Source organism: Ornithorhynchus anatinus, chromosome 1, assembly GCF_004115215.2.
Source record: "Ornithorhynchus anatinus isolate Pmale09 chromosome 1, mOrnAna1.pri.v4, whole genome shotgun sequence".
NCBI lineage: Eukaryota > Metazoa > Chordata > Mammalia > Monotremata > Ornithorhynchidae > Ornithorhynchus > Ornithorhynchus anatinus.
This window is the reverse complement of record NC_041728.1, coordinates 131,168,150-131,194,123: the sequence shown is the minus strand read 5'-3', so window position 1 is coordinate 131,194,123 and position 25,974 is coordinate 131,168,150. Positions and strand designations below refer to the sequence as shown.

General features: G+C 49.2%; 1 protein-coding gene across 3 annotated transcripts in view; it reads left to right on the top strand.

Moving 5' to 3' along the window:
* Nucleotides 1-6,624: 6,624 nt before the first annotated feature.
* Nucleotides 6,625-25,974, top strand: part of EIF4E2 (eukaryotic translation initiation factor 4E family member 2) — a 30,050-nt gene continuing 10,700 nt past the window's right edge. For 2 of the 3 annotated variants that reach the window (XM_029061869.1, XM_029061868.1), the window contains exons 1-6: nt 6,625-6,701; nt 13,823-13,937; nt 14,990-15,124; nt 20,617-20,721; nt 21,384-21,536; nt 21,638-21,774. In XM_029061869.1, the coding sequence (XP_028917702.1) occupies nt 6,682-6,701; nt 13,823-13,937; nt 14,990-15,124; nt 20,617-20,721; nt 21,384-21,536; nt 21,638-21,774 (665 nt within the window). In that variant the 5' untranslated portion in view covers nt 6,625-6,681. Of the gene's footprint in view, nt 6,702-13,822; nt 13,938-14,989; nt 15,125-20,616; nt 20,722-21,383; nt 21,537-21,637; nt 21,775-23,767; nt 24,037-25,974 lie in introns of those variants that run through there. The other variant, XM_029061867.2, reaches the window with a different exon arrangement.

Here is a 25,974-nt window from a genome sequence, read left to right as displayed (position 1 = left end):
AGTTACCTCATCTGGAAAATGGGGATTGAGATTGTGAGCCCCATGTGGGACAATGTGATTACTGGGTATCTACCCCAGTGCTTAGAACAGTGCTTGGCACATAGTAAGTGCTTAAATACCGTAATAATAATAGGAGGAGAGTAGCGACGTGAGGGAGGAGGGCGGGTGAGGTGATTGGCTGCTTTAATAATAATGTTGGTATTTGTTAAGCGCTTACTATGTGCCGAGCACTGTTCTAAGCGCTGGGGTAGACACAGGGGAATCAGGTTGTCCCACGTGGGGCTCACAGTCTTAATCCCCATTTTACAGATGAGGGAACTGAGGCACAGAGAAGTGAAGTGACTTGCCCACAGTCACACAGCTGACAAGTGGCAGAGCCGGGATTCGAACCCATGACCTCTGACTCCCAAGCCCGTGCTCTTTCCACTGAGCCACGCTGCTTCTCTAAACCCATCACATCTCTCTCATTCGACCCACACATTCCGTGTGTCATGAAATCCTATCGGTTCCATCTTCACACCTTCAGAGTCTGCCCTTTCAAGTCCATCCAAAATGCTGCCACACTGAGCCAAACAATCGTCATTTCCCAGTTTGATGTCTGCATCAGCCTCCTCACTGGCCTCCGCGCCTCCCGTCTCTCCCCGCTCCAGTCCATATTTCACTCCGCTGCCGGGATCATTCTTCTGAAAAACCACTCAGTCAGAAAACCCACTTCTTAAGAAACCCCATGGTTCCTTCCCCACCTTCACATGGGACAGAAACTCCTTACCGTTGGGTTTAAGGCACTCAATCAATCCATGGTATTTATTGAGCGCTTAACTCTGTACAGAGCACTGTGCTTAGGGTTTGTGAGAGTTGTAGACATGTTCCCCGTCCATAAGGAGTTCACGGTCCTACCTTTCCTTAAAGATCTCATGGCATAGAGGATAGAGTCCGGGCCTGGGAGTCAGAAGGTAACAGGTTCTAATCCTGACTCGGCCTCTTGTCTGCTGCGTAGCCTCGGGCAGGTCACTTCACTTCTCTGTGCCTCAGTTACCTCATCCGTTAAATGGGGATTAAGGGACAGGGTGGGACTGGGGCTTTGTCCCACCCGATTTGCTTGCATCCATCCCAGCGCTTAGTACAGTCCCCAGCATATAGTAAGCGCTTAACAAACCCCATCATTATTATTATTAGTATTAGTATTATTTCCCCTATCTGTCATTTATTTTCATGTGTCTTCTCCTGTAGACTTTAAGCTCTTTGTGGGCAGGGATCGCATCTAGAAAGTCTAGAACCCTTTACTTTCCCAAGCACTGAGACAGCGCTGTGCACACAGTAGGCGCTCAATAAATACCCCGATCGATAAACACCTTAATCAGTCCAGAGACATGCCGGGAAAGAAGAGTGAAAAAAGAAAGATATTAACTAAATTTAAGCTGAGGCAAATGGATGGCTCTGGTCCTGCAGAAAACATCATCAACATCAATGGTGTATATCAAGTGCTCACTATGAGCAGAGCACTGTACTAAACGCTTGGGAAAGTACAATAAAACGGAATTCGGAGACACATTCCCTGACCACGAACTTGTAGGCTAAGGGGAGAAAGAGACATTAATATAAATAAATAATTTCAGCCAAATGAAAGAGTCTCCAGTCCGATCCTTTCAGAGAGACCCCGGAGCCCAGGGAGCACGAGCCTAGCAGCGTGGCTCAGTGGAAAGAGCCCGGGTTTGGGAGTCAGAGGTCATGAGTTCGAATCCCCGCTCTGCCACTTGTCAGCTGTGTGACTGTGGGCAAGCCACTTCACTTCTCTGGGCCTCAGTTACCTCATCTGTAAAATGGGGATTAACTGTGAGCCTCACGTGGGACAACCTGATGACCCTGTATCTACCCCAACGCTTAGAACACTGCTCGGCACATAGTAAGCGCTTAATAAATACCAACATTATTATTATTAACCAGGTTTTTTATTTTTTGATGGTATTTAAGCACTTACTTTATGTCAAACGCTGTTCTAAGAGCTAGAGTAGATGTAGGTGAATTAGGTTGGATGCGGTCCCTGTCCCGCATGGGACTCCCAGTCTAAAAAGGAGGGAAAACAGGGTGGCAGAGAAGCAGCGTGGTTCGGTGGAAAGAGCCCGGGCTTGGGAGTCAGAGGTCATGGGTTCGAATCCCAGCTCTGCCACTTGTCAGCTGTGTGACTGTGGGCAAGTCACTTCACTTCTCTGGGCCTCAGTTTCCTCATCTGGAAAATGGGGATTAACTGTGAGCCTCAAGTGGGACAACCTGATTGCCCTGCATCTACCCCAGCACTTAGAACAGTGCTCTGGACATAGTAAGCGCTTAACGAATACCGACATTATTATTATTATTTAATCCCCATTTTACAGGGCCCCCCGAGCCTCTGACTTGAGGAACAATCTGCAGCCTGGCTTAGTGGCTGGAACCTGATCCTGGGAGCCATGAAGACCCGTATTCTCATCCCAGCTCTTCCACTTGTCTGCTGTGTGACCCTGGACAAGTCACTTCACTTCTCTGGACCTCAGTTACCTCATCTATAAAATGGGGATTAAGACTGTAAACCCCAGGTGGGACATGGGGTGTGTCCACTCTAATTAGCTTGTATCTAATCTGAATTTAACAAATGCCATTTCCAAAAAAAAAAGAGGGAGGCAGACACATTTAAGAAGACTGTAAGCTCGTTTATTCATTTGATCGTATTTATTGAGCCCTTATTGTGTGCAGAACACTGTACGAAATGCTTGGGAGAGTACAAAGAAGCAGCGTGGCTTAGTGGATATTGGAAAAATCACAACGTCTGGGAATCAGAAGGCCCTTCGTTCTAATCCCAGCTCCGCCGCATGTCTACTGAGTGACCTTGGGCAAGTCATTTCACTTCTTAGAGAAGCAGCGTGGCTTAGTGGAAAGAACATGGGCTTGGGAGTCAGAGGTCATGGGTTCTAATCCTGACTCTACATCTCGTCTGCTGTGTGACCTTAGGCAAGTCACTTAACTTCTCTGGGCCTCAGTGACCTCATCTGTAAAAATGGGGATTAAAAAATGTGAGCCCCACGTGGGACGATCTGATTACCCTGTATCCATCCCAGTGCTTAGAACAGTGCTCTGCACATAGTAAGCGCTTAACAAGTACCATAATTATTAATTATTATTCTTACTTCTCTGTACCTGTTACCTCATTGGTAAAAAATGGGGATTAAGCGTGTGAGCCCACTGAGGGCAGGGCCTTTTCCTTAGCCTCCCTTTTCCTTTGCTCCGCCTCCCCATCACCCCGACTCCCTCCCTCTGCTCTACCCCCTCCCCACCCAACAGCGCTTGTGTATATATGTACATATTTATAATTGTAATTCCATTTATTTTTATTAATGTATTCTTAATGTGTAATTAATTCTTTTCATTTCTATTGACGCTACTGATGCCTGTTTACTTGTTTTAATGTCTGTCTCCCCCCTTCTAGACTGTGAGCCCGTTGCGGGAAGGGATTGTCTCTATTTGTTGTTGAATTGTACTTTCCAAGCGCTTAGTACAGTGCTCTGCACAGAGTAAGTGCTCAATAAATATAATTGAGTGAATAACTTGTATCTACCCTGATGCGCAGAACAGTGCTTGGCACGAAGTAAGCGTTAAACATTATCGTTACCAAATGCTGTCGAGTCATTTCCAATTCATAGTGACTCTAACTACCACAGTTATTATTATTACAATATAACAGTAAACAGACACATTCCCTGCCCCACAACAAGCACCGACTCTGCTCTAGTGTACTCTCTCAAGTGTTTAGTACAGTGTAGTGGCTAGAACCCAGGCCTGGGAGTCAGAGGAGCAGGGTTCTAATCCTGGCTCCACCAACAGTCAAATTAATTCAAGTCACTTAATTTCTCTGTGCCTCAGTTATCTCATCTGTAAAACGGGGATAAAGACCGTGAGCCCCACGTGGGACAACCTGACTACCTTGTTATCTCCCCCAACCCTTAGAACAGTGCTTGGCAAATAGTAAGCGCTTAACAGATGCTATTATTTTTATTATCAATCCCTCATTTTACAGATGAGGGAACTGAGGCCCAGAGGAGTGAAGTGGCTTGCCCAACGTCATCCAGCAGACAAGCCAGGATTAGAACCCAGGTCCTCTGACTTGCCACTAAGCCACGCTGTTTTTCTAATGCTTAATGCCACAATTATTATTATTATTCATTCATTCAGACCTATTTGTTGAACACTTACTGTGTGCAGAGCACTATACTGACTGAATGAATGACTGAATAAATGAGACTGATTGATTGAGTTACTGAATGACTGACTGAATTAGACTGACTAAATAATAATAATAACAATGATGACACTTGATAAGCACTTACTATGTGCCAAGCACTGTTCTAAGCACTGCGGGGAATACAAGGTGATCAGGTTGTCCCACGTGAGGCTCACAGTTTTAATCCCCCATTTTACAGATGAGGTCACTGAGGCCCAGAGAAGTGAAGTGACTTGCCAAAGCCACACAGCTGGCAAGCAGAGGAGTCAGGATTAGAACCCATGACCTCTCACTCCAATGCCAGGGCTCTTTTCACTGAGCCATGCTGCTGAATGACTGAGTGACTGAATGACTGTCTGACTGAATGAATGAATGAATGAGTGACTGAATGAATGAGGCTGACTGAGACTGACTGAATGATTGAGTGACTGAATGACTGACTGACTGACTGAACGAATGACTGAGTGACTGACTGAATGAATGACTGACTGAATGGGACTGAGTGACTGAATGAATGAACGAATGACTGACTGGATGAATGAATGAATGACTGAGTGACTGAGTGACTGAATGAATGAATGAGACTAACTAAGTGACTGACTGATTGAATGAATGACTGAATGAGATTGGGTGACTGAATGAATGACTGTGAATGAATGACTGAACGAATGAATGACTGAATGAGACTAACTGACTGCCTGACTGAATGAATGAACGAGTGACTGACTGACTGAATGAATGAATGAGACTAACTGAGTGACTGACTGAATGAACGAGTGACTGACTGAATGACTGACTGACTGAATGAATGAATGAGACTGAGTGACTGACTGAATGAATGAGACTGAGTGACTGCCTGACTGAATGAATGACTGAATGAATGAATGAGTGACTGGCTGAATGAATGAATGAGAGTAACTGAGGGACTGACTGACTGACTGACTGACTGACTGAATGAATGAATGAATGAATGAGACTGAGTGACTGGCTGATTGAATGACTGAATGAGACTGAGTAACTGCCCGACTGAACGAACGAATGACTGACTGACTGAATGAATGAGCGATTGAATGAATGAATGACTGAATGAGACTACCTGAGGGACTGACTGAATGACGGCCTGACTGACTGAGCGAGTGAATGAATGACTGACTGAATGAGACTCCCTGAGGGACTGACTGAATGACGGCCTGACTGACTGACTGAATGATTGAGCGATTGAATGAATGACTGACTGAATGACGGCCTGACTGACTGAATGAATGGCTGAGCGAATGAATGAATGACTGACTGAATGAGACTCCCTGAGGGACTGACTGAATGACGGCCTGACTGACTGACTGAATGACTGAGTGATGAATGACTGAATGAGACTCCCTGAGGGACTGACTGAATGACGGCCTGACTGACTGAATGAATGACTGAGTGATGAATGAATGAATGAATGAGACTCCCCGAGGGACTGACTGAATGACGGCCTGACTGACTGAATGAATGACTGAGTGATGGATGACTGAATGAGACTCCCTGAGGGACTGACTGAATGACGGCCTGACTGACTGAATGAATGACTGAGTGATGAATGAATGAATGAGACTCCCTGAGGGACTGACTGAATGACGGCCTGACTGACTGAATGAATGACTGAGTGATGAATGAATGAATGAATGAGACTCCCCGAGGGACTGACTGAATGACGGCCTGACTGACTGAATGAATGACTGAGTGATGGATGACTGAATGAGACTCCCCGAGGGACTGACTGAATGACGGCCTGACTGACTGAATGAATGACTGAGTGATGGATGAATGAATGAGACTCCCTGAGGGACTGACTGAATGACGGCCTGACTGACTGAATGAATGACTGAGTGATGAATGAATGAATGAATGAGACTCCCCGAGGGACTGACTGAATGACGGCCTGACTGACTGAATGAATGACTGAGTGATGGATGACTGAATGAGACTCCCCGAGGGACTGACTGAATGACGGCCTGACTGACTGAATGAATGACTGAGTGATGAATGACTGAATGAGACTCCCTGAGGGACTGACTGAATGACGGCCTGACTGACTGAATGAATGACTGAGTGATGAATGACTGAATGAATGAGACTCCCTGAGGGACTGACTGAATGACGGCCTGACTGACTGAATGAATGACTGAGTGATGAATGAATGAATGAGACTCCCCGAGGGACTGACTGAATGACTGACAGACGGAGGGCTGCCCCCCTCCCGCTCCCCCGCGCCCACTTCCGGCCCGCGCTCGTGCCGCCTCCTCAGCGCTCCGCCCGGACGGCGAGGGCGGGCTCGGTGGTTCCGCGCGGTGGCCGGAAGTGCCCGGACGCGTGGGGGCGGCGGACCGGAAGTCGGCGGCTGAGGAGGAGGCGGCGGCGGCGGCGGCGACGGCGGCGGCGGCGAGAGGATGAACAACAAGTTCGACGCGTGAGTGGGCGCCTCTGCCCTGGGGCTCCGCCGGCCCCGCACACACACCCCGACGCCGGGGGCCGCGCCCGGGGCCTCCGCGGGGGCCTCCGAGCCGGGGAGAGGCGACTCCGGCCCGGCCGGGCCCCGCCCGGGGGAGGAATGGCGGGAGGCCGCCGGGGGCCCGCACCGTCATCGGCATCCACAATCACTACAAGAGTCACTCGAATAATGATGCTGAGGAGGAGGACGAAGATTTCTTCAGCGCTTACTCTGTGCCAAGCACTGCGCTAAGCGCTGGGGCAGGATAGGAGGGGATAAAAGTTTGTCCCTCATGGGGCTCGCCGGCTTCATCCCCATTTTACAGATGAGGGGACTGAGGCCCAGATTAGTCGATAATAAGCATGCTGGCATTTGTTAAGCGCTTACTAGGGGCCAAGCCCTGTTCTAAGCGCTGGGGAGGATAGGAGGTGGGCCCATAGTGGGGCTCACAGGCTTCATCCCCATTTTACAGGTGAGGGAACTGAGGCCCAGATTAGTGGATAATAATAATAGGGGTATTTGTTAAGCGCTTACTATGTGCAGGGCACTGTTCTAAGCGCTGGGGAGCGTAGGAGGGGATGAGGGGGTCCCGTGTGGGGCTCGCAGGCTTCATCCCCATTTTACAGATGAGGGAACTGAGGCTCAGATTAGTGGGTAATAATAATAGGGGTATTTGTTAAGCGCTTACTATGTGCAGGGCACTGTTCTAAGCGCTGGGGAGGGTAGGAGGGGATGAGGGGGTCTCTCATGGGGCTCGCAGGCTTCATCCCCATTTTACAGATGAGGGAACTGAGGCCCAGATTAGTTGATAATAATAATAGGGGTATTTGTTAAGTGCTTACTATGTGCCAAGCACTGTTCTAAGCGCTGGGGAGGATACAAGATGATGAGGTTGTCCCTCATGGGGCTCACAGGCTTCATCCCCATTTTACAGGTGAGGGAACTGAGGCCCAAGATTAGTGGATAATAATAATGTTGGTATTTGTTAAGCGCTTACTATGTGCAGGGCACTGTTCTAAGCGCTGGGGAGCGTAGGAGGGGATGAGGGGGTCCCGTGTGGGGCTGACAGGCTTCATCCCCATTTTACAGATGAGGGAACTGAGGCTCAGATTAGTGGGTAATAATAATAGGGGTATTTGTTAAGCGCTTACTATGTGCAGGGCACTGTTCTAAGCGCTGGGGAGGGTAGGAGGGGATGAGGGGGTCTCTCATGGGGCTCGCAGGCTTCATCCCCATTTTACAGATGAGGGAACTGAGGCCCAGATTAGTTGATAATAATAATAGGGGTATTTGTTAAGTGCTTACTATGTGCAGGGCACTGTTCTAAGCGCTGGGGAGGGTAGGAGGGGATGAGGGGGTCTCTCATGGGGCTCGCAGGCTTCATCCCCATTTTACAGATGAGGGAACTGAGGCCCAGATTAGTTGATAATAATAATAGGGGTATTTGTTAAGTGCTTACTATGTGCCAAGCACTGTTCTAAGCGCTGGGGAGGGTAGGAGGTGATGAGGTGGTCCCATAGTGGGGCTGACAGGCTTCATCCCCATTTTACAGGTGAGGGAACTGAGGCTCAGATTAGTGAAGAATAATAATGGGGGTATTTGTTAAGCGCTTACTCTGTGGCAGGCACTGTTCTAAGCGCTGGGAAGGGTAGGAGGTGATGAGGTGGTCCCATGTGGGGCTGACAGGCTTCATCCCCATTTTACAGGTGAGGGAACTGAGGCCCAGATTAGTTGATAATAATAATAGGGGTATTTGTTAAGCGCTTACTATGTGCCGAGCACTCTTCTAAGCGCTGGGGGAGATACAGGGTCATCAGGTTGTCCCACGTGGGGCTCGCAGGCTTCATCCCCATTTTACAGATGAGGTCACTGAGGCCCAGATTAGTTAATAATGTCGGTATTTGTTAAGTGCTTAGTATGTGCCAAGCCCTGTTCTAAGCGCTGGGGAGGATAGGAGGTGATGAGGTGGTCCCTCAGGGGGCTCACAGGCTTCATCCCCATTTTGCAGATGAGGGAATTGAGGTCCAGAGTAGTTAATAATAATAATGTTGGTATTTATTAAGCGCTTACTATGTGGCAAGCCCTGTTCTAAGCACTGGGGGAGGATAGGAGGGGATGAGGTGGTCCCTCAGGGGGCTCACAGGCTTCATCCCCATTTTACAGGTGAGGGAACTGAGGCCCAGATTAGTTGATGATAATAATGTTGGTATTTGTTAAGCGCTTAGTATGTGCCAAGCACTGTTCTAAGCTCCGGGGTAGATACAGGCTCATCAGGTTGTCCCATGTGGGGCTCACAGGCTTGATCCCCATTTTACAGATGAGGGAACTGAGGCCCAGATTAGTTAATAATAACGGGGGTATTTGTTCAGCCCTTACTTTGTGCCAAGCACTGTTCTAAGCGCTGGGGGAAGATACAAGGTGATGAGGTGGTCCCTCATGGGGCTCACAGCCTTCATCCCCATTTTACAGATGAGGGGACTGAGGCCAAGAGAAATAATAATGATAATGACAGTATTTGTTAAGCGCTTATTATGTGCCAAGCATTGTTCTAAGCGCTGGGGAGGATACGAGGTGGTCCCACGGTGGGGCTCACCGTTTTTAATCCCCATTTTATAGATGAAGGAACTGAGGCACAGAGAAGTTAATAATGTTGGCATTTGTTAAGCGCCTACTATGTGCAAAATGCTCTTCTAAGCGCTGGGGGGATACAAGGTGCTCAGGTTGTCCCATGTGGGCCTCACAGTCTTCATTCCCATTTTACAGATGAAGGAACTGAGGCACAGAGAAGTTAATAATAATAATACTACTGGTATTTGTACTTGATAATAATACTGGTATTTGTACTTTATAATAATGTTGGCATTTGTTAAGTGCTTTCTATGTGCCAAGCACTGTTCTAAGCACTGGGGGAGGATACGAGGTGATGAGGTTGTCCCTCACGGGGCTCACAGGCTTCACCCCCATTTTACAGGTGAGGGAAGTGAGGCCCAGAGAAGTTAATAATAATAGTGAGGGTATTTGTTAAGCGCTTACTATGTGCAGAGCACTGTTCTAAGCGCTGGGGAGGATACGAGGTGATGAGGTTGTCCCACATGAGGTTCACAGTTTTTAATCCCCATTTTCCAGAGGAGGGAACTGAGGCCCAGAGAAGGTAAGTGACTTGCCCAAAGTCCCACAGCTGACAAGCGGCAGAGCCGGGATTCAAACCCACGACCTCTGACTCCCAAGCCCGGGCTCTTTCCACTGAGCCACTCCGCTTCTCTTTCCCCCACACCGTGCCGCTCCTCCTCCTCCTCCTCCTCCTCCTCCTCCTCCTCTTCCTCCTCCTCCTCCTCCTCCTCCTCCCCGTGTTGCTTTTTTTTTCCTTTTATTTTGTCGTTAAGCGCTTACTATGTATCAGGAGCAGCGTGGCGTAGTGGAAAGAGGCCGGACTTGGGAGTCAGAGGTTGTGGGTTCTAATTCCGACTCCCTCACATGTCAGCTGTGTGACTCTGGGCAAGTCACTTCACTTCTGTGGGCCTCAGTGACCTCATCTGGAAAATGGGGGTGAAGACTGTGAGCCCCCCGTGGGACAACCTGATTACCTTGTATCTCCCCCAGCGCTTAGAACCGTGCTTGGCACATAGTAAGCCCTCAATCAATACCATTGAATGAATGAATGAATCATTGTGATGATAATAATAGTAATAATGTTGATACAAATAATAATGTTGTATTAGTAGTAATACACATCAGCGACAGAGATAATCCCTGCGGAGTAACGAGCTCACAGTCTGGTTGGGGGAGAAAGACAACAAAACAAGTAAACAGGCATCCATAGCATCAAAATAGATAAATAGAATCATAGATAGAGGCACATCATTAGTAAAATAGAGTAATAAATAATATATACGAATATACACGTTATTAGTAATATTGTTGGTATTTGTTAAGCACTTACTATGTGCAGAGCGCTGTTCTAAGCCCTGGGGTAGATGCAGGGTCATCAGGTCGTCCCACGTGAGGCTCACAGTTAATCCCCATTTTACAGATGAGGGAACTGAGGCACAGAGAAGTAAAGTGACGTAGTATGGCACTTAGGGTACTTGTTAAGCGCTTGCTTTGTGCCATGAAACTGAGCTCTGGGTTAGCAATAGTAATAATTATGGTACCTGTTAAGTGCTTACCATGTTCCCAACACTGTACTAAGTGCTGGGATAGGTAATAATAATTATTATTATGATACTTGTTAAGTGCTTACGATGTGCCAGGCCCTTTACTAAGCTCTGGGCTAGATAATAATTTTTTATTTATTATCATTATGGTACTTGTTAAGCACTTACTTTGTGCCAGGCACTGTATTAAGCGCTGGGGTAGATAGTAATAATTATTATGGCACTTGTTAACTGCTTTCGATGTGCCAGGCGCTGGGGTAGATAATAATAATAATTATGGTACTTGTTAAGCGCTTGCTCTGTGCCAGGCACTGTACTAAGCTCTGAGGTCGATAATAATTATGGTATTTGTTAAGTGCTTGCTGTAATAATAATAGTGAGGGTATTTGTTAAGTGCTTACTGTGTGCCAAGCACTGTTCTAAGCACTGGGGAAGATACAGGATCATCAGCTTGGCCCACATGGGGCTCCCAGTCTTCATCCCCATTTTACAGATGAGGTAACTGAGGCACAGAAAAGTGAAGCGGCTTGCCCAAGGTCACACAGCAGACAAGGGGCGGAGGCGGGATTAGAACCCACATCCTCTGACTCCCAAGCCCGGGCGCTTTCCACTAAGCCACGCTGCTTCCACACGGACACAGTCCCTATCCCACAGGGAGCTCACAGTCTTAATCCCCTTTTTACAGGGAAGGGGAGTGCAGAGCAGTGAAGTCATTTGCCCCAGGTCACAGTGGACAAGTGGTGGAGGCGGGATTAGAACCCAAGTCCGTCCGACTCCCAGGCCCCGGGCTCTTTCCACCGGGTCACGCTGCTTCTGCTTTGGGAGCAGTATTCAACACACCCACAAGCATATGAGGGAGGCAGGAGCGTGTCTAACCAACTCTCTTCTATTGGACTCTCCCAAGCGTTTAGTTCAGGGCCTTGCACCTAGTGAGCGCTCAATAAATACCACTGATGATGATGAAAAGGCAGAAGTTGCCACTGCCAGCATCCATTCACATTTCATCATCTTCAGTCATCATGCACATCATATACAGATCTATGGATAGATCTATATATCTATATACTCATATGTATTCATGGATATATATGAATATAGATATATCTATATATTCATAGATATATAGATCTGTATCCTCAAAATAGATAAACAGAACCATAGATATATAGATCTATATATCTATATTCTATAGGATATCGATGCCGGTTTGTTTGGTTTTGCTGTCCGTCTCCCCCTTTTAGACTGTGAGCCAGTCGTTGGGCAGGGATGGTCTCTATCTGTTGCCAAATTGTACATTCCAAGCGCTTAGTACAGTGCTCTGCACACAGTAAGCGCACAGTAAATACGATTGAATTGAATGAGTTGGTAACTCGGTGGATCTCGATAGGCCTTCGTGGGAACGGTGTCCCGTGCCTTCTAAGCATCCATCTATTCCATCCATCTCTCTGGAAAATAATAATAATGACGGTATTTATTAAGCGCTTACTATTCTAAGCACTGGGGTGGATAGAAGGTAATCAGGTTGTCCCACGTGGGGCTCACAGTTTTAATCCCCATTTTACAGATGAGGTACCTGAGGCACAGAGAAGTTAAGCGACTGGCCCAAGGTCACACAGCAGACACGTAGCAGAGTCGGGATTGGAACCCGTGTCCTCTGACTCCCAAGCCCGGGCTCTTTCCACTAAGCCACGCTGATTTCAGACTCGAAAAGCGTAGATGTTTGGAGTGGTTGGTGAAGCTGTACAGTAAGAGCGAAAAACACCAAAGAGGAACTGGGTCGTTTCAGAATGACAGATTGGAATTTTCCCACTCCTAATTTCCCCTATTAGAAGTGGTCGCTCCCGGGGTGCGCCTCGTGTCGTTTTCTGGGAGATCTGTATCTTTTGGGAAATGATTTTACTGTTGATCCCAATCCTCCCACCCAGGTAAAAACCCAGCGTTGCTCTCTGATGGTTTTCATACCTTTCTCATAACTGCACGTCCTCTCTATAAACAGCTCAGTGGCGTTATTCATTCATTCATTCAGTAATATTTATTGAGCGCTTACTACGTACAGAGCACTGGACTAAGCGCTTGGAATGGACAATTCGGCAACAGATAGAGACCATCCCTGCCCGTTGATGGGCTCACAGTCTAAACGTGGGGGGGTTAGACAGAAAAAAACAAGACAACATAATCACGATAAATAGAATCAAGGGATGTACAGTATAAGCCTTGATAATTCAGTAGTATTGAGTGCTTACTACGTGCAGAGCACTGTACTAGACGCTTGGAATGTTCATTTTCTCAACAGAGACAATTCCTGCCCATGGCCGGGCTTACAGTCCAGCTGTCCAGAGTAGACCCCAATCTTATTTCTGTTAGTTTCTTTCCATTTAAGCGTACGAAGCGGTCACTTGCTTCAAAACGCTCATTGGTTCCGATTTTCTCTGCCCGTCTTCTCTTAGGTCTCTGGAATCTAGAGCACAGGCTTGGGGGTCAGAGCTCATGGGTTCGAATCCTGGCTCTGCCACTTGTCCGCTGTGTGGCTGTGGGCCAGTCACTTCACTTCTCTGTGCCTCAGTTACCCCACCTGTCAAATGGGGATGAAGACTGTGAGCCTCACAAGGGACAACCTGATGACCCTGTATCTACCCCAGCGCTTAGAACCGTGCTCTGCGCATAGTGAGCGCTTAAGAAATGCCGGCATTATTTGCAGTTGTCCCTTTAAGGGTTTACAGGTCACTGGGGATTTTGCCACCCATTCTTCCTCCACCCTGAGGCCGCCCTTCTGGAGTGCTTGACACCCGCCCCCTCTTCTCAAGCTCGGCGCTGTACACTTGGGCTCCTCTGGGTTGGTTCCCCCTTTAGATAGTGGGTCATACGATATGACTGCGGGGGGTGGAGGGTGAAAAAGAAAAAGGCATCTGAGCCTAGAGGAACATTGTTTGGTCTGTCTTGTTTCAGCTTGAAAGATGACGACAGTGGGGACCATGACCAGAACGAAGAAAACAGCACACAGAAAGACGGTGAGAAGGAAAAAACTGAGCGAGATAAAAGCCAGACCAGCAGCAAGAGGAAGGTGAGCTTTAAGAAAAAAAGTAGGGGTACCTGTTAAACCCCAGCTGTGTATCGTTCTAAGCAGTGGGGTAGAGAAAAGATAAGGTTGGACACATTCCCTGTTCCACACAGGGCTCACAGTCTAAAGAAAGAGGGATTAGGATTTAACCCCCATTTTACAGTTGAGGAAACTGAGGCTTGGGGAATTGAAGCGACGTGCCCGAGGTCACGCAGCAGACGAGTGGTCGTCTGACTCCCAGACCTGTGATCTTTTCACTAGGCCACACTGCTCCTTGCCAGGTTTTCTGGGGAATGAATCATGAGGTTTGATCTTGGTGTATGATGCTTTGCTTTATAGCACCTTGCCACACGGGGATGCCTGCAAAGGGACAGTAAGCCCCCTCGAAAGGGGTGGTTGTAGGGCATTTTCCCCTCTGTTCACTGGATTGGGGGGTGGGGGGAACACTTTTGCCCCAGAAAAGGGGTGGAGACCCAATTTTCTCCGGCAACCTCACCCGTTTTCCCTAGGGTAGGCTACATTCCAGACTGTGGAGACCATGAATCATAGCTAAGGACCGACCAAATCCCTTTGGAGCTCATCAGGGTAATGGTCCCTACTTCCTCACCCTGTGGGTTACTGCAAAATACAGCACGTCCTCTGTCCTGTGTCCAGCCTGACTACCTTGTATCTACCCCATGCTTCGGATGGTGCTTGGCACACAGTAAGCCCTTAACAAATAACCCCAATTATTCTGCTCCCAGAGACTAAGGGAGCACTTGCTTGCTCACACAGCAAGCGCTCAATAAATATGATTGATTAACTGACTAAAGGTATCGTTTCAGTTGCCGCTCGGGAGAGAGAAATGTAGCAAGGCAGAGGGAAGTCTCAATTTTGAAGGGTGGTATCTGGTTTGGATTTAACCATGTCGGGGAAATGCAGTTTATTCTTACTGGGTGTTGGTAGTAAACGTTTTTAACGGAAAAGGTTAGAATGACTATAGTCCAAGGGGACGGGAATCCGCGCGCCTGGTTCTGGGATCGTGCTGCGGGTAAGTGAACGGCTTTATTCCGTAGGCTGTTGTCCCCGGACCCGCGGAACATCCCTTGCAGTACAACTATACCTTCTGGTACTCCAGACGAACACCCGGACGGCCCACCAGCTCGCAGAGTTACGAACAGAACATCAAACAGATTGGCACATTTGCTTCTGTGAGTACCCTGCCGTCATCTTACCTTAGCGCACAGGGCCCGTGTGTTATTCCCACCTTCATTCATTCATTCAGTCGTATTTATTGAGCGCTTACTGTGTGCACATCACCGTGGGAGAGGACGGTACAGCAATAAAGAAACACATTTCCTGCCCACAACGAATTTACGGTTCAGAGGAGGGGAAACAGACGTGAATACAGAAATTATAGTAATGTACATAACAGATATGTACATGAAATGACAGATATGTATATAAGTGCTGTGAGGCTGGGATGGGGGAAGAGCAAAGGGAACAAGTCAGGGTGATGCAGAAGGGAGAGGGAGATGAGGAAAAGCGGGGCTTAGTCTGGGAAGGCCTCCTGGAGGAGATGGGCCTTCAATAAGGCTTTGAAGCCGGGGAGAGTAATTATCTGTCTGTCAGTCACCTGTCTATGTACACTTTCCCAGCACTTAGGACAGTGCTCTGCACTCAAAGCTTAATAATAACTAAAACTACTTCCACTAGACTAATTCAGTGTATGTCGATCGTGGGGCATGTGCATGTTGGTAAACATAAATACTCTGAATTTTAGCAGCAAACATTTTCCCTGGGGTTCGGGGTTTTTTTTCCCTCTCTTCTACCCTGGATTTCTGAATCCAGCAGGCACAAGTGAAAAGATTTTGGTGGACCTTCCAGTAAGTACACGCAGTGGGTGAATAGAGAAATTCAGGTGCCAAGATGTGCTGTCTCTCAAGCTTTTTGTGCCTGTAAAGCTGACCTGTAGTTAGAAAGGAAAATACAAAGGCCTCCCACGTGGCCCATGCAGTGGATTGCAGGATTTAGCAGGTGAATAAAGAAATTCAGGTGCCAAGACGTGCTCTCTCTCAAGCTTTTTGTGCCTGTAAAGCTAACCTGCAGTTAGAAAAGAAGATATAAAGTCCTCCCACGTGGCCCATTTTGGTTGCCTTTTTAGAGCCAAGGTAATTGTGGGATGAGTGGAGATGCCTGAAAAAACAAGTGGCCCTTGTACCGGCGGGATCTTTGTGGTCTTGGACTTTTTTGACGGTCCTGGATCTGTGAAAACCGGGTAACAATCCGGACCGCTCCTGACCTTACAGCAGAACTGGTTGAAGTGACAGCGTGTCTCCTTTCCGTCCCCTTCCACTCGTCTTCTTGGGTAACGACTGGCTAGGAGCGAGTGGCAGAGTTTCTCCCTAGTTGTTTCCTCTGAGGTAAAGACGGGTTGACTGAAGCCTGACCGGTGTTTTGTGGTGGCGGTGATGATTTGAGGAATGGTTCAGGCCAAGCGATGAGGTGTTTTTTCTGCCAAGAGCCTTTCCAAACCTCTGCGGGAACAAAGTATCACGATCGGGGCCTCCCCCAGGAAAGCTTCCTTTAGACCTTGCTCTCCTGGGGCTGCTTTAGTGTTTTAGTTGAGTGAGTGAGTAGAAGAGGAATTTGATCCTTCTGTATTTGATGGCTTAATAATAATAATAATTATAGTATTTGTTAAGCACTTACTATGTGCCAGGCTCTGAACTAAGCGCTGGGGAGGACACAAGCACATCAGTCCCCGTCCCATGGGGGACTCACAGTCTCAATCCCCATTTTCCAGATGAGGTAATTGAGGCCAGAGTAGTGAAGTGAATCATGGGTTCTGATCCCGACTCCGCCGCTTGTCAGCTGTGTGACCTTGGGCAAGTCACTTAACTTCTCCGTGCCTCAGTTACCTCATCTGTAAAATGGGCGTTAAGACTGTGAACCCCAAGGGGACATCCTGATCACCTTCTACCCTCCCCAGCGCTTAGAGCGGTGCTTTGCACATAGTAAGCGCCTAACAAATGCCATCATTAGTTAATTGCCCCAGGCCACACAGCAGACAAGTGGTGGCGCCAGGATTAGAACCCATGACTGTTTTCCATAGGGCTGCATCTCCTTTTCTGACTCCACTCGTTCACAAAGGAAGTTACTCCACTTGTGAGAGGAGGCAGCGGTTTTTGAGCTGGTGGATTTTGGTGTAGAGATCCCAGGCTTAAGCCAGACCTCTGAGGACTTCTTCCTGCAGTATTCTTGAGAGAGTTTAAGGAGATGAGTGCATCGGTGTGATCTGCTACTGTTAGAACTGCATCCTCTAGACTGTAAGCCAACTGAGGGCAGGAAATGGGTCTACAACTCCATTGTATTATTCTCTCCTAGTGCTTAGTAGAGTGCTGTGCACATAGTAAGCACTCAGTAAGTACCAATGACTCACTGTAGCCTAGGCCTCTTTTAATAATAATAATAATGTTGGTATTTGTTAAGCACTTACTATGTGCAAAACACTGTTCTAAGCACTGGGGGATACAAGGTGATCAGGTTGTCCCACGTGGGGCTCCCACTTTTAATCCCCATTTTACAGATGAGGTAACTGAGGCACAGAGAAATTAAGTGACTTGCCCAAAGCCACACAGCTGGCAAGCGGCAGAGCTGGGATTCGAACCCATGACCTCTGACTCCCAAGCCCGGGCTCTTTCCACTGAGCCACGCCGTTGGGAGAGCCTGCCAGCCGTTGAAGGGCAATTGAGTTTTTCCATACCAAAGCGTGGGAGAAGAGTATTTGGGAGAGGGAAAACCCACAAAACTCACAAAAATATACCTCAAAGGTTTTAAGAAACAATACAAGCAAAAACTCTTGAGATTTTAAAATTAGCACCGGCGCACACACCAAGCACGATGCACACACCATCCGTTAATAGCACGGGCATCTGCCATTTTGAGTGACAGAACGTCTACCTTCAGTCAGTTCTCCCTTTCCAAAATCGGTCGTGCCAGCTTCTTCATCCCTCTCCTCCTCCTGCTCCTTTTCATTATCAGCAACATTTATTGAATGCCTATTATGTGCCAAGCATTGTGTGCTAGGCATTTAGGAGCATGCCACAGAAAGGAAAGTCAAACTCTGCCTTGGGGAAGACTGGCAGCTGCTGCCGTAGCAGTCACTGTGGCCACGCTTGTGCCTGGACTCTGAACTGTGAGGAGCCTGAAATTCTCCCCTCTTCCTAGTGTCCTAGTGATCTTTATAGCTTTATGTTGTCTTAGTGTTTTGTTTCATCCCTCCTTATGCATCCTTCGCCAGTCCTCCCTTCCCCTTTGTATTCCCAGCGTGATTGGCCCCAAGAGTCAGGGACTGTGTCTGATTTATTACATCTGCGTATTCTTTCCTGGCGCTTAACACAGTGGTCTGCCTACATTAAGCATTTAATAAATACGAGTGAACGTAAAAAGTCAAGTGTGCCCTGGCTATAAGAGTAGGAACATAGATGCAAATGAACCGAACTAAAGGAATCAATAATGAACAGATCAATATGTTCATGAAGCGCTTAGTACAGTACTTCGCACACAGTAAGTGCTCAATAAATACGACTGAATGAATGAGTGCCCAATGGGTTGGCGTGACCAGGAAGGTAAGGAATAAGTCGTGGAGTGCTCTTTGGAGGAGGTGGCTTTTTAGGAGGGCCTGAAAGGTGAGAAGGCGGATTTGAGGGAGGAAAGTAATTCCGCGCAGGGGAAGTTTTTCTCGGTAGTTGGGAGGTGGGAGGTAGATTGAGTTGAGCGGAACAAAGACTGCTAGCTGGGATGCAGTGGGAAAAGAGGGCTGGTAATTAAGGGGTGGGGTGTATTCAGAAGTGAAAATCTAATTCATCTTTTCCTCATTCGCATCTGCCACTAAACGGGGTGGTGAGAAATTGTGAAATACACTCAGCCTTACGTAGCGTGTGTTTGCATTAGAAGTTAAGGGATAAGCCGACGTTTGTCCAACGACGTGTGGATTGGGATGAAGGTGTTCTGCGGGGTCGGGTACCATCAGTGTGAGTTACCTGCCTTTCCCCAGCCCGGGTTCCGCCCCGTAGGAGGACTGGGTGTTATATCTACAAAGGCCTGGGAGCCTTTCAGAGGACAGTCTAGAAGTTGGGAAGGCAGTCTGTGTTACTATTGTAAGGTAGTATGAATTAGTAGGGCTTTTTAAAATCATTTCGTTTAATGGTTTTTAAGTGCTTCCTAGGTGCCAGGCGCTGCACCAGATATCCGTGGGGTAGATACACGCTCATCAGGTTGGACACGGTCTTTGTCCCACATCAGTCCATGGGAGAGGGAGAACAGCTGTTCCACCCCCAGTTTATTGATGAGGTAACCGAGGCACAGAGAAGTGAAGTGATTTGCCCAGGGTCACCCAGCAGAAGAGTGGCTGCGCCGGGATCAGAATCCAGGGCCTTCTGACTTCCAGGCCCGTGCTCTTTCCACTAGGCCACTCTGCTATCCGTAGCATTTCCGATTCTTTGTGATTTATGACCCAGTCAGGTGTCGTTTTGGGCTAAAAGTTCATCGTCGTCATTTTCATCATCAGTGAATAATCGCTGAGTGCTCCACTTTGTGCTCTGCTATGCATTTGAGAGTCATATCAGGTTTCCCGTGGAAGCTGATCTCTGGTAGAAGGCCCCGGGAATATTGCCATGCTGGTGGACAGTAAAACCAGGTCATTATATGTGGGAAAGCTCCACCGTCATCCCCCTACAGAAACATTTCAGTGTAATCATCTCTTACCAAATCTAATACATTCGTTTCCAATTTTTTAAAAAAACTCGTTACTTGTCAACCCTTAAATTCCTTCAGACTCCTTTGACTACTCTTCACCGGGCTTTTGAAGTTCCTTTAGGGATCTCTCAGCTGTTCCCTTTGGCCATCTGGCTCTCATTGAATTACTTGTGCATTCTTTGTGCTGCTGCTCCACTTGGGAATTTTGAAATCCAAAATAACCCAGCTGAGAGAAAAAGGAAAAAAACCTCCCACAATTTTAGGTATTTCCCCAACTGAACTCTGAATTCCTAGGCACTTGAAGATCAGGGTCTACTCTGTCCAAATCCGGCACCCATTATGAATGTGGGAAGGTGGAGGTTTTATTTGAAGGGGATTCTAGCTTTGAAATCATTCTTAAAAATATGAAAGTGTTTACAGATCGGCAGGTGTCCCACACACTGGAGCATCCTGAGGTTCTTTTAGTCTAAATTCCAAACCGTTTAAACTGGCCAGGAATAGACAACACGGCCTAATGGGAAGAGCACACGATCGGAAGTCAGGAGGCTCAAATTCTATGTCCTGGCTCCACCACTTGGCTGTTGTGTGACCTTGGGCAAGCCATCTGACCTCTCTGGGCCTCAGTTTCCTCAGCTTTAAAACGGGAATTAGATGGAGCGCGAGTCCCCTGTCCACAGGAGCCGTGTCCGGTCTCATAGCGCTTTAAATACCCTAGCCCTGCGCACATAGTGCTTAATAAATGCCCTAATTATTATTAAGGACTAAATTCTTAAGTGGATATTACTTTGCTCATTTCATCGTAGCAGAGGTCCGTATATATTATGGCGGGAGAATAGCTTGCTTTTCCTTGCCTGTTGGTCTCGGGCTTATTCAGTGCCTCCGACCGAAGCTGGGAGCGCAGTGTGTATGTCTAGCACTTACCTGCCGTGTCGTATCTTTGCAGGTGGAGCAGTTCTGGAGATTTTATAGCCACATGGTACGTCCCGGGGACCTGACGGGGCACAGCGACTTCCATCTCTTCAAAGAGGGAATCAAGCCCATGTGGGAGGTGAGTGGGTGTTCTAAATGCCGGGCTCTTTCATTATTAATATGGGCAGGAAAGCTGGCTCAGAGCGACAGAGCGAGTTGATGTGTTCTGGGAATGAGAGCCATTTCGGTTCATTCAGTTCATATTTAGTGAGTGTGTTTTGGGGGCGGGAGCAGTTTGTCTTTTTTCAAAGCCTCCCCTCCCCTTTCCCCTTTCCCCCCCCCAAAAAAAAGCTTTAGTTCTTTAAAGCAAAGGCTGCTGGGTGAGGCATTTACTGCTTCCCTCCTTTTCCTTCTGAAGAATGCGTTTCTGCTGGTGCTTTGTTATCCCCTCCCTGACATTCAAGTCCTCCCCACCTGTTGCTGGGAATACTGGCTGTCTCTCAGATTATAAATCTAGATTCACCATAAATCCTCGAAACCTTCCCGGGGAAGACAAGGAGTGCCCCCCCCCCCCCCCCATTGCTCTTTCCAGTGCTTGGGATGTGACCCCTGTTTTGCTCTTTCTGTGTTCCCGCAAATCGGCGTGGCAGGGCAGATGGCGGTGCCACCCCAGAAGTTGGCTTTCCTCTCAGGTGGTCCCGGGCTCTTCGCTGTCGTAGTTGGGAAAGTAAAGCGGTTTAGAGCCTCGCCTCGCTTCAGCCCCTTCTCCCCCCCCCCCCCCCGCCCCCCGTGTCTTGGCAGGACGATGCAAATAAAAACGGCGGCAAGTGGATCATCCGCCTGCGCAAGGGCTTGGCATCCCGCTGCTGGGAAAATCTCATCCTGGCCATGTTGGGGGAACAGTTCATGGTGGGGGAGGAGATCTGCGGCGCCGTGGTCTCCGTCCGGTTTCAGGTAAGCCGTCCTGGCGGGCGGACCGGGGCCCCGGGCTGCTCTGACTCCCAGACTGCCTCCTGTTGGCTTTGATCACGTGTGTGGTCCTGTCCCTCCTGCAGGAGGACATCATCTCCATCTGGAACAAGACCGCCAGCGACCAGGCAACCACAGCCCGAATCCGGGACACGCTGCGGCGAGTGCTTAACCTACCTCCCAACACCATTATGGAATACAAAACGCACACCGACAGCATCAAGTACGTGTTGTGGGGGGGCCGGGGGTTTCCCTGAGCTCTGCAGGGACGGGCCCACGGGCGGAGAGCTGCCAGCCGGGTGCCCGTGTGACCAGGGTAGAGCAGGAGGCTGGGCCTCGAGGACGGGACGGGCGTGTCGTAGGAATCTAGGGGTGGAAGCCGCTTCTCTGGAACAGTTCTCCGTGTGAACCCGCTCCCCTGCGGAGCGGCCCACGTCCTTACCGTTTAAAGCTGTGCTGCATTAGCCTGGGCTTGTTTCATATGGGCCATCCTGGCTTTTAGTCTCTTACCGCTGCCCTCGCTAGAAAGGCATTGGTCTCGCCTTCCTTTTTCTTGCTGCTGCTGGAAATCATCGCATAGGATCCCCCCCCCGTCCCTCCCCCGCCCCCCGAAACAAGCCCCTTTCCATCCCCACTCCCATCTCGGTATGTCATCCTGACCTGTTATCTCCGTCCCGTTTTCCGTAGATCTGGGGGTTTGACTCCCCAGCTGAGGGTGGTGATGGAATTTCCGTGGCGTCTAGCCGGGGTCGAAGGGAAAGTAGGGCAGCAGGGAGAAAACGGCAGGAAATTGAGCTGTCCAAAAGCCGTCGACGGATCGCCCCTTCAGGGGCGGAGTCTCATTAGCGAGAACAGGCGAGTGCGGTAAATTGGCGAAGATTAGAGCCGTGTCAGATCCTCTCAGCGGGGGAGGAAGGGAGCGGGAGCCTGGGAGTCAGGACTCCCGAGTTTAGTTCCCACCGCCGACCCCGACTCTGCTGTGTGACCTTAGGCCAGTCCCTTTGTCACCTGGTGCCTCAGTTTCCCCATCTGTAAAATGGGGGATAATAATACTTAACCTACCTCACAGGGTTGTTGTGAGGCTGCATTAATGTCTGTAAAGTGCTCCGAGCTCCTCAGATGGAGGGTGCTCTGGCAGTGCCAAGTATTATTATTATTATTAATCGTATCATCACCGTGATTATCTCTCTTATTAAAGACCAATAAATGAGCCCAAAAGTCGTTTACAGCAGTCTAGCCATCGGCAAACCTCCTTGTCCCTTCAAGTAAAGAGAGGCATGGATGGCGGTGGATTAGACCAGTTCAGCAGGTGGGCTTACCGCCATTTCCACTGGATAAAACCGTAGTGTCAAAGCTTCAGGTGGATAGTGTTATGCTACCCGAGCACCCCCCACCACCCCTCCCCCCCCAAAAAAAAAGGTTTGGGAACCGTGCTTGTCTTCAGAAAGAATCTGTTTCTGCTACTGCGTGTCATAAGAGCTCCTGTGCATTTCCCCGAGTGACCCGTTGCGATTTGAGACCGAGGGAGGGTTGACTATAAGAATCGGTGCCCGGCCACTTGGCTCCGTATCCACCGCTCTCAGCCAAGCACTTGCTAGCCGGTCAGCCAGCCAGCCAGCCATTGCCCTGGTTGCCTGCCCGAACCAGTCCTCCTGGGCTAGCGTGAAGTCCTCCAGATTGCTTTCCTGATTATTTTTCTTTTTGCTCCGGGACGTGTTTGATTTCCCCTCCCCTGGCCAGATTTCCCTGCGGGCTGTACAGACCCATACACCTATCTGGAACAGCTGGTAGTTATGTTGCCTAGAGGTTCGATAAAGCTAATTTTAATGGGTGGGCTGGAGGGAGGGAAGGAAGGTGGGGTCTTCTATCAGCTTTGCTTCCTTTGTTGTTCCTCCTCCCCCGCTCCTCACCCCCCCACCCCCACCCCGGCGTCCTTAGGCCGTTAATTCCGCCCTGTGTGATGAGATGTGTACGGCACCTTGGGGGACGCATTGGCGGTGCAGCTGACAGCCAGAAAGGCTGCCCTGTCCCTCACGTGGCTGCGGGGACTGAGAGGTCTGAGCCCCACCAGCACTCAGGCCTGCAGCCCTGGGGAATCGAGAACCCAATCTAAGACCCGAGCAGTGCTTTCCCTCGCGGGCCCCCTCCCCCCACCTCCTTCCCCCACCCCCCTTCCCTTTCCCTCCCAATATGCCAACCTTTTGCACTTCCATTAGAATGCCAGGCAGGCTGGGCCCCCAAAGGCTCCTTTTTCATAACCTCTGGAAGACGCGGTTGAACGTGCCATGATCCTGTCCCTTTCTGGACGGCACCATCGTCGAAGCTGGCATCATCGGAGTCTCTTGTTCTGTTGGCGTGCCATCTGGAAGACGCTTCTGTCCCGGGACAACAGGAGTTGGAAGAGCGTATTCTGTTGAAGTACAGGCTGACACGTACAGCAGCTGCAATGACAGCTGAGATCATTTAATAAATGGTGCTAAACTGGCTTGTCTCATGCTCTCGCTCTTTCTGGTGCAGCAAAGAAGTGGACTTTCAGACTATCACCATGCTGGGCCCCAGGAGGGCAGTTGCAGAGTAAACAGTCTCATTTCATCGAGCAGTAGCCAGGAGCTGTCTCCCGCAGGAACCAGCCTGACCTAACGGGGTGGCACCTGGGCTCCCTCGGCCAAACCGCTCCCTCTGGTGCTCGTTAGAGAACCCCCAGGAAGCCAGGGCAGGGATTCCGGTTGCACGTTCCGGGTTAGATTCCGACGTGAGAGTCTGCCAGCCTGCCGAGGGGGGGAATCCTTGCTCTCTACCCGCCTGCCTTTTTTCAGTTCACCCTCATGAAGTCTCTTGCTCGGAGGTAGACGACCGAAGCCCCGCTTCTGTCCCGACTGGATGTGTGTGTCTGTGTAGCTTCCTCGCTCGGTGGGCCACGGGGTCTTCTCCGGGGCGCGGAGACCCTCCGACTTTGACCCCGCCGTAAATCCTCTTGGCCGCCTCCTCCCTTTGCCTTCCTTTTCTGCTACGCCATCTTCCACTTCATCTAGTCCTCAGGAAAGACGGGAGGGGTGGCCCGAGTAATAGAATGGCCAGCCTCTGATGTCAGTCATCCCGCGGGGTCTCTAGTACGTGGGCGAGCCCGACCCCCCCCCCCCTCCGGTCCCTACGCTGCAACGAAACCTGCGCCCCTGAAGTCGGGCCAGCCTCCCGTTCAGAACCGTGGGCTCCGTTATTTTTGTTTGCGTTTGTTGCCGCTAGGCCCGGAGACCCAGACGCTTCCGGAGTTTACGGGGGTTTTTTTGGTTTTTTTTTTTTATGAAAAGCTCATTTTTAAATCGCTTTGGGCTTGCTTAAATAATAATGTCATTTTATAGCTGAGTCAGGCATTTTGGAACACTCTCACAGCTCTGGGAGAGGGCAGCTGTGGCCCTGCGGTTTGTTTTTTCTGAGAGGCTTTTGCAGTTCTGTTACTGGCAGTCTGCTAGTCTTGCCCAAAGGTGTCTGCACGACCGGAGTTTTTGGGGCGCACAGGTTGGAACTAGGAATTAAGATTCCATTAACGCAGGGAACCCGTTTTGGGGGGATTGTCTTTTTAATCCTTTGACGTCGCCCCCGATTTGGGCTTTGGAACTCCTGGGGAACGGGAGACCCCAGCATGTGTTATAGGCCCGGTCACGGCATCTCCGATAGTCACCAGAATTGGAATCCTCAGTGTACAGAGAGACTGCCAGAGCAAGACACATCCAGAAAAGCGTTTGTTTGCCCTTCTGAGGGCTTGGCCGAAGTTCGGCTGTCATTGGAGCCATCGTTGGAATTATGGTGTTTCCGTTGGGAGATGGTTCAGTCAGTCAATCCATCGTGTTTGTTGAACGCTTACCGTGTGCAGAGCACTGTGCTAAGCCTGGGAGAGTACAGTATAACAGTTGATAGACACGTTTCCTGCCCACAGTGAGCTTACAGTCCAGAAGGGGAGACGGACATTTAGATAAATTATGGATAATAATAATGATGGTATTTGTTAAGCGCATGCTATGTGCCCAGCACTGCTCAAAGCGCTGGATATGTATATAAGTGCTGCGAGGCTGAGTCGGGGTGAATAAAGGGAGTGGATCAGGGCGCTGCAGAAGGGAGTGGGAGAAGAGGAAAGGAGGGCTTAGTCAGGGAAGGCCTCTTGGGGGAGATGGCCCTCCAATAAAGTTTGGAAGGTGGGGAGAGTAATTGTCGTATATGAAGAAGGAAGGCGTTCCAGGACAGAGGTAGGATGTGGTCGAGAGGTCGGTGGCGAGACAGATGAGGTCGAGGTACAGAGAAAAGATTGGCACCGGAGGAGCGAAGTATGTGGACTGGGTTGAAATAAGAGCAGTGCAGAGAGGGAGGAGGGAGCGAGGCGATGGAGTGCTTTAAAAGCCGATGGAAAGGAGCTTCTGTCCGAGGAGAT